The following is a 12,590-nucleotide window of genomic DNA, read 5'->3' as shown; positions in this document are numbered from 1 at the left end:
TTTTTCACAACTAAAAGTCTCTGATAAGATTCCTAGAAATCAATGTGTAAGTCATTCAAAGTCAAAAGCCTTAAAGGCATAGGAAAAGGGATGAACACTATGAACTATAAAATGACGAATGAAAACTCCTCCTGCCAAATAAATTCAGGTATATAAAGGAACTACAACTCAGTACCAAATATACAAATACCTTTGTTAATCCTATCTTTAAGATTTTAAGGTTTTGACAAGAACTGTGTCATGCCCAACATTCAAAAATGTTTAAAGTTTTCATACCTCTTATTTTTGTTGGTCACCAGTGTCTCCTCTCTGGACTGCAATTTACTTTATTTCTACCTAAGAAATGTCAACTGGGAGGCCATGATACTTCTGAGCAAGATGAGCAAAGAGTTTCCCCTCCAATGTCTAAGTATAAGGATGAACTTTGGGTTTTCCCAAACTTGGCTTCTGCCACCTGATCAATCTCTGAAGGATATTAAGATAGTCATCTATGAGATGTCCCAACACATTTTCAACATCTTCAGTCAGAATTATTCCCCACTTACTTGGGAAGTGGAAAATATTCAAAAAATTCAAATTGGACTTCATCAGCAAACTGAGTATCTACAAAAATGCTTGGAGGAAGATGAGAAAGAAAAGGAGGAGCTGGAGAAAGAGGCAGAAGATGAAATCAGTTACTCAGGACTTGTTATCCTCCATCTGAACAACCTGGAACTGAAGAGATATTTCAAGAGAATAGGCAATTTCCTAAAGGAGAAGAAATACAGTCACTGTGCATGGGAGGTAGTCCGACTGGAAATGAGAAGATGTTTCTACATACTTCAGAAACTGATAGCACAACTCAAATAATAAGGTAACTTTTGAAAGAAAAATCCTTTTTTTCCCCTCCAAAAATTACACTATTTTTACATGTTAGAAGTTGGTTATTTTAACAACTGCTGCTTCCTATTGTCATATATTGTACATCTATCTTTATTTCTACTTAGTATCTATTGGTGATATGTGTGCCCTTTGACATCTATTCAGTGTTTAGACTTGCATGGCCAGTCCAAAGATTGCAATATTTAATTACTTGAGGGGTCATTTGTAATCACTTTTCTCAATGATTACTCTTCTGCCCAACTCTTCTTTTTCTCCTTCAAGACTAAAGCTAATTAATTAAAAGAGGTATATGTTTGCATATAGAAGATAATTCTAAAAATTTCAGGAAAAAAACACAAAACCCTTGAGACTCTGATAATATTTAAAATAATAGAGCTAAGGGTGATGCCCATTGTTGACACCCTTTATAAAGGATATTTGGATATGTGGGCATGAGAAATGAATTTTAAAAGAGCTAAAGTTTAGTCCTTTTTATAGATGACTATGGTGCTTAATTATATTTTGGGGGGAAGGGGGGGAATCTTACTTGGAAGTCCCTGTATCAATCTTCCCAGTGACTAGCCCTTACAAGTGAGAAAGATGGGGAAGGTAATAAAGAGGGGTTAGTTATTAATATATTTCTTTATATGTGCCTCAGCATAAGTTTAAAAAACTAGTACTTCTATCTTCTTTTCCCCTCTTTTATTCATCCTTTCCCTTCTCCACATTTTTACAAGGTCTCACCCCCTTTACCCTGTTTTTTTTTCTTTCTGTCTCTTCTTCATAAATGTTACCACCCCAACCAGTGGTGAGAAACCCATTGAACACTTAAGCAAAATCCATGTGTTGCCATATCTAACACTTCAGCTCATTAATACACTTTGCTCAAATTTTACAATCTATCAAAATGTCTTAATGTCCATGATAAAACATCTGAAGGAAAAAGATTTCCTTTCTTTCATGGAGAGACTGATGGCTGACTGATGGCACAAATAACCACATGCCTCCAAGCTACAGCTGTATGTAATGTTCTTAAGCCAAGTAAGAGAGCAATATATATCTCATTTCCCTTCTCTTGGATTTTGCTTCTGAAAATTACTGATGGAACCAAATTTTAAAAAACAACAAAAGAACACAAGAAATATAAAATGTAAGAAACGCTTTAACAAGAAGTCATAAAGAAATTAAATGTGGTATAATGAAAACAGGTGCCATTCAGAGCTAAAAAAAAGACCCAAGTTCAAAACCCCTATCTGACACTTGGCTAGTTTTTGATATTAGATGTCACTTTATCTTTCTGGGCCTCAGTTTCCCAATCTGTGAAATCAGGTTGCTGAACTAGATAGATAATTTCTAACTAAGGTCCTTTCAAGCTCTAACATTCTGTGATTTTCTGAGTACAGTTTGAAAACAGAAATGGCATGGTTTTATATGAAAACTATTCCAAACTGAAGTTTCTGTTTTGCCTCAAGGGAAACTTCTTAATTTCCAATATTTCCTGGACAGGTAAGACAAAAAGTTGTTTATACCAGAAAAAGAAAAACCTGAAGAGAACACCTAGAAATGAACAATCATAGTTATTTATATTATAATATGTTACGTGGAACAGTGGCTAGAGTGCTGGATGAGGTATCAGGAAAATCTGAATTCAAATCTGGCTTTACATACTTATTAGCTATGTATCTCTGAGCAAGTCATTTACCTCTGACTCATTTTCCTCATTTGTAAAATAGTTCCTATCTTCCAGGGTTGTTGTGAGGATCAAATGAGATAATATTTGTAAAGTGCTTTGCAAATCTTAAAGCGCTAGATAAATATTAGTTATTATTATTGTTGCTGTTGCTATTAATATTTTATTTGGGGAGATTCAAGATATATCACATAGTTACTTAACACAAAAGCAGTGTTTTCCACTAACTTACTTTCATACTATACCCAAATGTTTGAAGTCTGTGATAGATTTTTACTTCTTGCTTTCAAATAAATTGAATGTTTGAGGCAGTATAAAGATCTTTGCACTGGGATTCCTAAGTATGATATTTTTTTTTCATTCTGCCTGTGAAGTAAAAAGTTAAGCCAAGATTTAGTGAATTATCCATCATGAATAAATCAAGCCAAACACTGTTTCTTATTATTTGGTTTTATTTTGCCTAAGTTATCTAAATGACTTAGTGAACACATGGTAACCTGTGTAACCACTGCCCACATTAATTCACCACCTAGTTAATTAGATTTGTCTTGCTTGGCTTCAGAGAACAGAACTGGGACCAAAAGATGAGTTATAAGACCAAAGATTTTGAGCTGATCAGTGGAATAGGTTAGGTACACAAGACACAGTACTCAATGATTACAGTAATCTACTCTTTGATAAAGCCAGCTTCACTCCAGCTTCTGGGATAAGAACACACTATTTGACAAAAACTGCTGGGAAAAGTGAAAGCAGTAAGACAGAAACTGGGCTTAGGAATAGAGAACCTGCAGCCTCAAAGCTACATGTGGCCTTCTAACTTCTTGGGTGAGGCCTTTTGACTGAGTCCAAGTTTTACAGAACAAATCTCCTTAATAAAAGGATTTGTTCTGTGAAGTTTGAATTCAAAAGGTTGCACTTGAGGACCTAGAGGGCCACATGTGTCCTCGAGGCCAGATTCCCCACCTGCAACGGGCATAGACCAACATCTTACACCATATACCAAGGTAAGTTCAAAATGGCCACATGATTTAGACATAAAGGGTGATACCATAAACAAATTACGAGAGCAAGGAATAGTTTACCTATCAGATCTATAGAGAAGGGAAGAATTTATGACCAAACAAGAGAAAGAGAACATTATAAAATGCAAAATGAGTAACTTAGATTACATTAAATTAAAAAGGTTTCACACCAACAAAGCCAATGCAACCAAGATTAAAAAAAAAGTGGAAAGATGGGAAACAATTTTTACTGCCAGCATCTCTGATAAAGGCCTCATTTCTTAAATATATAAAGAACTGAATCAAATTTATAAGAATATAAGTCATTCCTCAATTGATAAATGGTTAAAGGATATGAACAAGCAGTTTTCAGAGGAAGACATTAAAGCTATCTACAGTCATATGAAAAAATGCTCTACATCACTGCTGACTAGAGAAATGTAAATTAAAACAACTCTGCGGTACCACATCACATCCATCCAATTGGCTAATACGACAAAAGAAAATGGAAAATGATAAATGTTGGAGAAGATGTGGGAAAATTGAAACACTAATGCATTGTTAGTGGAGTTGTGAACTCATCCAACCATTCTGGAGAGCAATTTGGAACTATGCCCAAATGGCTATAAAACTATGCATACCCTTTGATCCAACAATATCACTACTAGGTCCATATCCCAAAGAGATCACAAAAAAGGGAAAAGGACCCACATGTACAAAAATATTTATAGCAGTTCTTTTTGTGGTGGCCAAGAATTAGAAATTGAGGGGATGCCCATCAATCGGGGAATAGCTAAACAAATTGTGGCATACGAATGCAATGGAATACGATTGTGCTATAAGAAATGATGAGCAGGTAGATTTCAGAAAACCCTGGAAAAACTTACATGAACTGATGCTGAGTGAAATGAGCAGAAGCAGAACATTGTACACTGTAACAGCAACACTGTGCAATGATTAATTTTGATAAACTTAGCTCTTCTCAGCAATTCAATGATCTAAAACAATTCCAAAAGACTAATGACAGAAAATGCTATTCACATCCAGAGAAAGAACTATGGAGTCTGAATGCAGATCAAAACATACTAGTTTCCTTTTTTTGTTTGTTTTTTTCTTTCTCATGGTTTTTCTCCTATGTTCTGATTCTTCTTTCACAACATGACTAATGTGGAAATATATTTAATATGATTGTACATGTACAGCCTATATCAGATTGCTTCATGTCTTGGGGAGAGGGAAGGGGAAGGAGAAAGGGGGAAAAAATTTGGAACTCAAAATCTTATAAAAGTGAATGTTGAAAACTATTTTTACATGTAATTGGAAAAAAATATATTAAGTGGGGAAAAAAAAGAAAAAGAATAGATTTTGAGCTGTAAGGAACCTGGGAGGTCATATTGCCCAACTGTTGATCAATGATGTGTTTCTTGAATGGAATGCATAGAAAGTACTCTGTAAGTCCAAATAGCTTATAGATTATAACAGAAATAGACTATAAATTCTTGAAGACAAAAATTGTACCTCATTTAGCACTACCTTGCAGTAGAAGGTGCCATGTAAATATCTGTTAACCAGTGAATGAATGACTATTTTTTAAAATCCACATTGTGTTATTTCAACTAATTTCAGAAAGTAAGCTCATCTTTTCACACATTGAGCTGTAGGGCGAATTATTTGGAAAAGATGAGGAAACTAAGACCCAGAAAGGTTAGGCTTTTGCAGTGGTAGCTAACAGCTGAGTCAGAATTTGAATCCAGGTCCTCTGACATCAAATCCAGGGCACTCTGAAATTTGTAGGGATTTCAGATCAATATAAGAAAAACTTTCCTGACTTACTGGAGAGAGTGCTAAATTTGGAGTCATGCAGACCTGGGTTCACATCACATTTTCCACATTTTACCAGCTGTGTGACCATGGGCAAGTTATATAACATCTGTCAGACTCAGTTTCCTCATTTGTAAATTGGAGATATTATCAGTAATACCTATGGTATTGTTGCTAAGTTCTAATGAGATAAAGGAAAGTAAAGTGCTTGGCAAACCTTTAAGTGCTAATTTCTGCTACTACTACTACTAACTGGAGCTGCCCAAGAGTAGGAGAGGCTTGTCCCTTGTGGTAGTAAGTTCCCTACCACAAGAGGACTTAAAAGGGAAAATCTGGGGCCACTTTTCAGGGATGTTATAGCTGGGGTTTATGATTCACATATGGTCTGAATTTGAAGACTTTTAAGGTCCCTGTCTGAAGTTCAATGAATTTATGAAATGATATTTCTCCATCTTTTTCAGAAATGTCTACCTTCAAGCAAGGAGCAAACACAGAAAACGTGTCTCCACGGAGCACTCCAAAGAGAAGGGAATTTACCTGATGCACTCACTACAATTTTTTTGGTAGAATTTATGTGCACACTTCTCAACTATATACTTTCTTATTCCTATTCTGCATAATCTGTACAACCTTAGATTGTCTACACATGAGGCACCCCGTGCATAGGAAGTCTTAGCCTCAAATAACAGTCTTGGTCAAGAAGTTAAAAAGAAAAAATGAAGGGGTGCAAAGCAAGCAAATAGAAGAAAATAATAGGGTGAATTAGTGTATAACTCATTCAGCCAAAAGAAATTAGTCTATAGATAGCATTGTCTAAACCAAACTACTGTCTAAACTACACTTTGCAGTTAGCAACTTTGAAATCTATTGGAGGTGTTTCTGGGATTTGCAAACTAAGTATAAAGTACAGAATTGCTATTCTCCAGGGATTTCTCTAACAGTGTCATTGTCCCTTGAACCACTCTCATATGATGTCAGTAATTCTTATTTGTGTAATTTACAATTACGACTTTCCTAAGTGGAAGTAAAATAGGAGTGTAGGAACAAATATAGAATTGGCCAAGAATTTCAATAATTTGTAGTCATCAGAATTGTTCCTGGGATATGGAAGGAAGTCATACTATCCTTTTGTCTTCTGCTATACTTGTGCCATTTTCTTCACCAAACTATGATTGAAGGAAGGAATGTATTGCCTTGGACATTTACAATGGTATTATTCATGAAGTTTCTAGTAAAAACAGTTCTGTGTTCCTCCTTATGTAATACTGTCTTTAGGAAACATTTTCATAATGAGAACTTTTGAATATCATTCATGTTTTAGGAATTTTTTTTCTTTTCAAACCAATTAGTGATAACTAGAAACAAGAAAACAAGGAGGCCCTGTCATCTCCAGTTAATCTGATTTATTTTCTTAGCTCTTCACATATGAAGTCAAGATTCACAAGGTCTTCAAATAGGATAAAGGCTGAGACCAGAGGTGCCTACAGAAGCACCTGGAGAAGGCATTTTTATGCACTATCTAAGCTTTGAAAAAGGTGCCCCTGGTATATTCACAGTAGACTTTGAGTCTTCACTGTCACAATTGTAACTTGACTTAGCGCAACAGAAATGCCTATTTGTCATAGAAAGTCGAATTTTATACTTCCTGAAGTCTCTTTGTCCCACCCCAAGACTATCACCAACATTTTCCTTTTCTTGTTTGTATAGTTTTATCCCTAGAACTTGGCAAAGTGCCTAGCGCATAGTAAGTGCTTAATGGCACTTTGAAGACTTTAAAGTGCTATTTAAATGCTAGTTGCTGTTTCTGGCTTTAAAAATGAGTTTAATAGTACAGTGGATAGAATACCAGACCTCAAATCGGAGTTCGAATTTGGTCTCACACATTAACTAGCTATGTGACCCCAAACAAGTCATTTAATCTGGGGATAATAATAGCACCTACCTCCTAGGGTCGTTGCAAGGATCAAATGAGATAATAATTATAAAGCGCTTAGGCCAGTCCCTGGTGCATAAGAAGCGCTTTATTAATTTTAACTATTATCATTATTAGCTACTATAGTTCTAATTATTTATAAAAATAAATAACAAAAGGTATCTATCCTTGCACTCACCACCTTATACCACCCCTAGACATTTATATTAGGTGACTTTCTACCTTGCTTGTATTTTAGCCTGCCAAACCAGCCTATCAGTGCTAGGGTTTGAATTACAGGGTGCCAGAAAGGACTTAGTGCTGCAATCTACACCAGGTCCTTAGTCTTTACAGTACCAACTGTGTAATTTCCAGTTCTAATGAACTGGGCCAAGAGGTGAGACACAGGTCACCCAGCTTTTGTTTGAGGCTCAGCTACTCCCTTCCTTCCCCTGGATGAAACTGGAGGGAGTGCAATGTAAGTTCATTGGATGTGTAAACTTACTGACATTCTACAAAAAAAGCTGGGCAAGAGACTGAAGAAAAGAACAGACTATTCCCATCTCAAGCCTACTGAGTAGGTCTGGCATCTCATTACTGTATAGTAAGCATGTCTTCTCTTGTATTTACTACTGCACAATTTGTTTTTGGAAATAACACACTAAATAGGGGCGATTTTCTGGACAATGTTTAAATTGTACAGTTGGACACCACACCTTTAAATGGGAAAATGAGGGAGACTGGTCTATGATCTAAACGGAAATAGAAATGTCACACAAAAAAATTGACATAGCACAGCACTAAACCGCCCCCTGCTTTTGACCCTCATGCCTGTAAATATGGTTCATTCAACAAAAGTTAATCAAGTGCCTACTATGTCTCCATTTTACTCTGTGCCATAGAAAGGCACCAAACTTTTATCAAATTATTCTGCAATTAACGGAATTTTAATTTGTGACATTCCCAGTTTACAAAATAAATGTTTACTCCAAATCTTTCAGCAACATTACTCCCCTCCCCCATCCCTGACGACCTTAATTAAAGAGTTTGGGGATCTTTGGATTCACATCCTCATTCTCTCTAGGTCGATTCAGTCTCTAGTTAGAGCTCTCCAGATGCCACCCCCCGCCCACTCACCCACCCAAGCCACAGAGACCAGTACACCGAACCACAAGCTTCCCCTTCAAGCTGCACCTTCATTCACCTCCTGAGGGACGGTCCTACTTTGCTACAGTAGCTAAGGGCTCAAATCAACTGGCCCCTCCGAGAAAAGCTGCAGTGCAGCTCGGGTTTAATTGGCTTTTTTCTTCCTTTAAGTTAAGAGCTGCGCCTTTTACAGATCGATGCACTTTTTGAATTGCGGATGTGATAAGATCTGGGAAATGTGCCCGTAGCTACTAGAAGGGGGAAGGAGGCGGGGGAATCTAGTAACTTTCCCTCCGCCCTTCAACCACAGAAGGCCTGGCGGCATGTCTTCAGAGGAGGTGTACATCGGCAGGAAAACCAGGGAAAGTTTGCTTTCTTGTCCGAGATTCTGACCCCTAAGAATGTCTGTTATAGGCTGGAGGAAACGAAAAGGGTTTTTCTCCTTGAACAGAGGTCGTTGTCTCCCCCCCCCCCCCCGTCCCCCTCCGGCTCTCCCACTCAATTCCCTCGCCAGATGTTTAAAACACAAACAATGCAGGGGGAGGGGAAAAGAGATGCGCGGCGGGATCTGGGGTAACAAAAGGCCATTCCTTAAGGGCCAAGAAAACACTGTCGCTTGTCTGGGACCTTCCACACTAGTTATGGTCAAGTCAGTTAGACTCCTGCACTTGCTAGCCTTAAATACAACTTACAGCATCCAAACCTTACTTAAAATGGACCCGGGGTGGGGCCACGTGCTAACAGGAGGAAGATTGGAGGGTTTTTTTTTTTAATCTCCACTCCCACCCCCGGGGAAAAGGGAGGGGCTGAATTTCCAGATGTTTGACAGTAGTTGGCCTATCTGAAAAGTATTCAGCTTGCTCTGGGTTTACCCAACCAAGGCTATCCCAAAGGAAAACAGAAGCAACCAGAGAGAGAAATAAAGTCTTCCCCCGACCATCCCCAAAATGAGTCATTTTACTTGGATTGCCAAGAGTTCAACCTCTCCATGCTGTCCTGGGTAGCTCTTCTTGCAAAAGTTTGTCAGAGAGAAGCTGTCTCTTCCCTGACGCCCCTCACCCCAACACAAGAGCACTCGAGCACAGATGCGCGCACATACACACACACACTTCTGGTCAGAGAACTGGGTTCGTGGGGAAATCTCATCTGTAAAGGAGTTCTAGATCATTATTACTAAAGCGTAACCAAGGAACGAACACTCAAGCTCGAGGGAGTCCAAACATATCAGCAAGAATGGATTTAGAAGAGTCATTCGTCCCAGCCTGGTGAAGAGATACGTTCTGGGGTTAAGATTATGAGAAGCGGGGGAAAGTGCAGGGAGGAGAGAGAGGGAGTGCCAACTTCTGCCACATTGTTGCACAACACATCCAGGTGGGAGAGTGGGCGGCTCACCCCCTCTACCCTCTCCTTCCTTTCTCCTTCCTCTTCCCCTATCCAGGCACAATGCAGAGGGAAGCTGCAGCCAGGAGAAGGAGGGAGGCGGCTGCTCCTACCACAACTGCGTCCGCCTTCTCTTTGCGCCCCTGCTTGCTGGGTTGTTATTTTACCTTCAGCCCTGGAACCCCGTTCGTTCTCTCTCTCTCTCTCTCTCTCTCTCTCTCTCTCTCTCTCTCTCTCTCTCTCTCTCTCTCTCTCTCTCTCTCTCTCTCTCGATTCCAAGGAGTTGAAGGGGTAGGGAGAGGATTACCTCGTTGCCAAAGGGAGAAGCGGGCGCAGCTTCAAATCCACGGGAGGTAACTCGAAAAGCGGTGCAACGTGAACGAACCTCGCAGTGCCAGGGACCCAGTAAAAGACGCAATCGGCCGGCCTGAGCCGCACATAAAAAGCCCCCTCATGTATGGAGCAATGCTCTCCGCAACAAGCGTCCTGCTGGGGGCCTGGCAGTAGCTGAGTACAGCAATGGGAGGCCCCCTAGTGTCCGCTGGACGCTGTGGCAGCACCATCGAGGATTAGAGGCGAGCCAAGCAGTTATCACTGTAATTGGCCCGCCTCTCTGGATCTGCAGAGGGGAGACAGGAGCAGGCTCGCCTCTTAGAAATGAGTTACTTTGTAGCAACTATGACCCACCTCCATCAGACTAAACTGTCGCAACCTTCTATTGTTCTTTTGGTTCTAGTTTCACCTCTCTCATCCGACCTCTACAATCTCCCTAAAGGCATGGGTCTGACCATTTTACTCCCCTAACCCCAAAACTTTCAACTGACTCCTCGTTGCCTATAAAATGAAATACAAAATCGTTAGATTGTCATTTAAGGCTCCCCACAACCTGTCTCCAAGCTATTTTTTTAAAATGCTTTTTTTTTCAAATAAGAATTTATTTCCTCTTCTTCATACCATGCCTCGCTTTGGAAAAAAAGAAAAACAAAACCTTAACAAATATTCATAGTCAAGCAAACAAATTCCCACATTGGCTATATCCAAAAATTCAAAAATTGTGTGTGTGTGTGTGTGACTCTGCTGTTCCCTTAATCCATCAACTCTCTGGGCAGAGGTGGCATCGATTTTCACTGCATTTATCAGAGTTGTTAAATCTTTCCACGTTGTTTTTATAATTTGCAACCTATATTTGCAGTTTCCTTACATACTACTCCCCTTCATGACTGCTGCCTTCCAGCCAAATTGAACTGCTAACCATCCCAGAGCTTATACTCCATATCCCACCTCCCTTCATTCAGATAAGTCATTCCCTACACTTGGATGTAGTACCCTCTCATCTCATCTCAGAATACTGGCCTTCCTTCAAAGATCAATTCAGATGCCACCTCCTCCATGAAGTCTGATGCTTTCCAATTATCAGTTGTCTCTCCCTCCTCTATTTCCCTTTAGACTTACTTGTGAGTATTCTGTGTCCCCATCAATAGAATGTTAGCTCCTTAAGGACATGGACTGTTCTATTTTTAACTTTGTATCCCTGGTGCCTAGCATGGTGCCTTCCAAATAGAAAGCCCTTAAAAATGTCTGTTGTTGAATTATTATTACTAATAAGGAATCAGGCCAAATTTTAATCCCTCCATTACTGCCATCTCATAGGGAGCCTCCCAATAGAATGTCTTCTACTTGAGAACAGAAGATATATCTTTTTTGCCATTGTACTCCCAGTGTTCTTTTCCCTGGCACATAGGCGATTAATAAATGCTTGTTGATTGTTTCTCAGATGGAATGCATAGAAAGTAGTTTGTGATTCAAAAATAGCTAATAGATGACAAACTCTTGAAAACAGAAACTCTGCCTCTGTTGTCATTATGTCCTTCTTAATATTTTTCATTACTATGTATTAATAGGGGCTCTAAATGCTTGTTGAAAGAATGACTGCTTGTATTTCTATAACTCACATTGCATGCAGTCGCGTATCTTTGGTCTCGTTTCATCTCATTTTGGAAATGCATCATGCAAGAACTGTGATAACTAAAGAAAACATTGCTGAAATAAACAAGTGCTGATTAAATATAGCCTTCTAAAATAATACTTATCCCTTTCAGTATCATTAAGTGGCAGATCATTCTTTCAAAAATAATTTATTAAGCAAATACTGTGTCCAGTAACATTATGGTAGTGACAAAAGAAACACAGAAGTTTAGACAAGAAACAATGCCTGCTCACACAGTCTAATAGGAAAACACAGTTGCAATGTACAATATTATAAAAATGTAGAAAATAATAGCTAACATTTATAAAGCACTTACAACGTGCCAGAAGCTTTCCAGTCATCTCATTTGATCCTCACAACAACCCCAAGAGGTAGATACTATCCCCATTTTACAGGTGAGGGAACTGATGAAAATAGAGGTTGAGTGACTTGTCCAAGGTCACACAGCCAGCAAGTGTCTGAGCCTGGATTTGAACTCAGGTTTTCCTGACTCTGGGCTCTATATCCTCTATCCATTGAGCCACCTATCAACCTAATATACATCAGAGAGTAGTAAAACAAAGTGCTACAATAAGGCATAAATTATCAGAGAGGCTATCGTTGTAGTGGCTGTAGAGTTGAACATGGAGCCTAAGACATGGGTTCAAATTCCAGTTGTGACACTTATTAGTTATTTTACTATAGGTAAGTCACCTAACCTGTTTAAGGCTCAGGCAACTCTAAGACTTATCTATTAAAATTATGGAAGAATGATGATCCATGTTGGTGGAAGAAATTCCCACATTGTCAGAA

General features: G+C 38.9%; 1 protein-coding gene across 1 annotated transcript; it reads left to right on the top strand.

Annotated features, from left to right (window-relative positions):
• The first annotated feature begins 240 nt into the window (after positions 1–240).
• On the top strand, positions 241–849 carry IFNK (interferon kappa). Its single transcript, XM_036738566.1, has one exon. The coding sequence runs from the start codon at positions 241–243 to the stop codon at positions 847–849; it is 609 nt and encodes a 202-aa protein (XP_036594461.1).
• Positions 850–12,590: the final 11,741 nt, after the last annotated feature.

The sequence above is a fragment of the Trichosurus vulpecula genome, chromosome 9, assembly GCF_011100635.1.
Source record: "Trichosurus vulpecula isolate mTriVul1 chromosome 9, mTriVul1.pri, whole genome shotgun sequence".
Classification (NCBI taxonomy): Eukaryota; Metazoa; Chordata; class Mammalia; order Diprotodontia; family Phalangeridae; genus Trichosurus; species Trichosurus vulpecula.
This window is presented reverse-complemented; position numbering and strand designations above follow the sequence as displayed.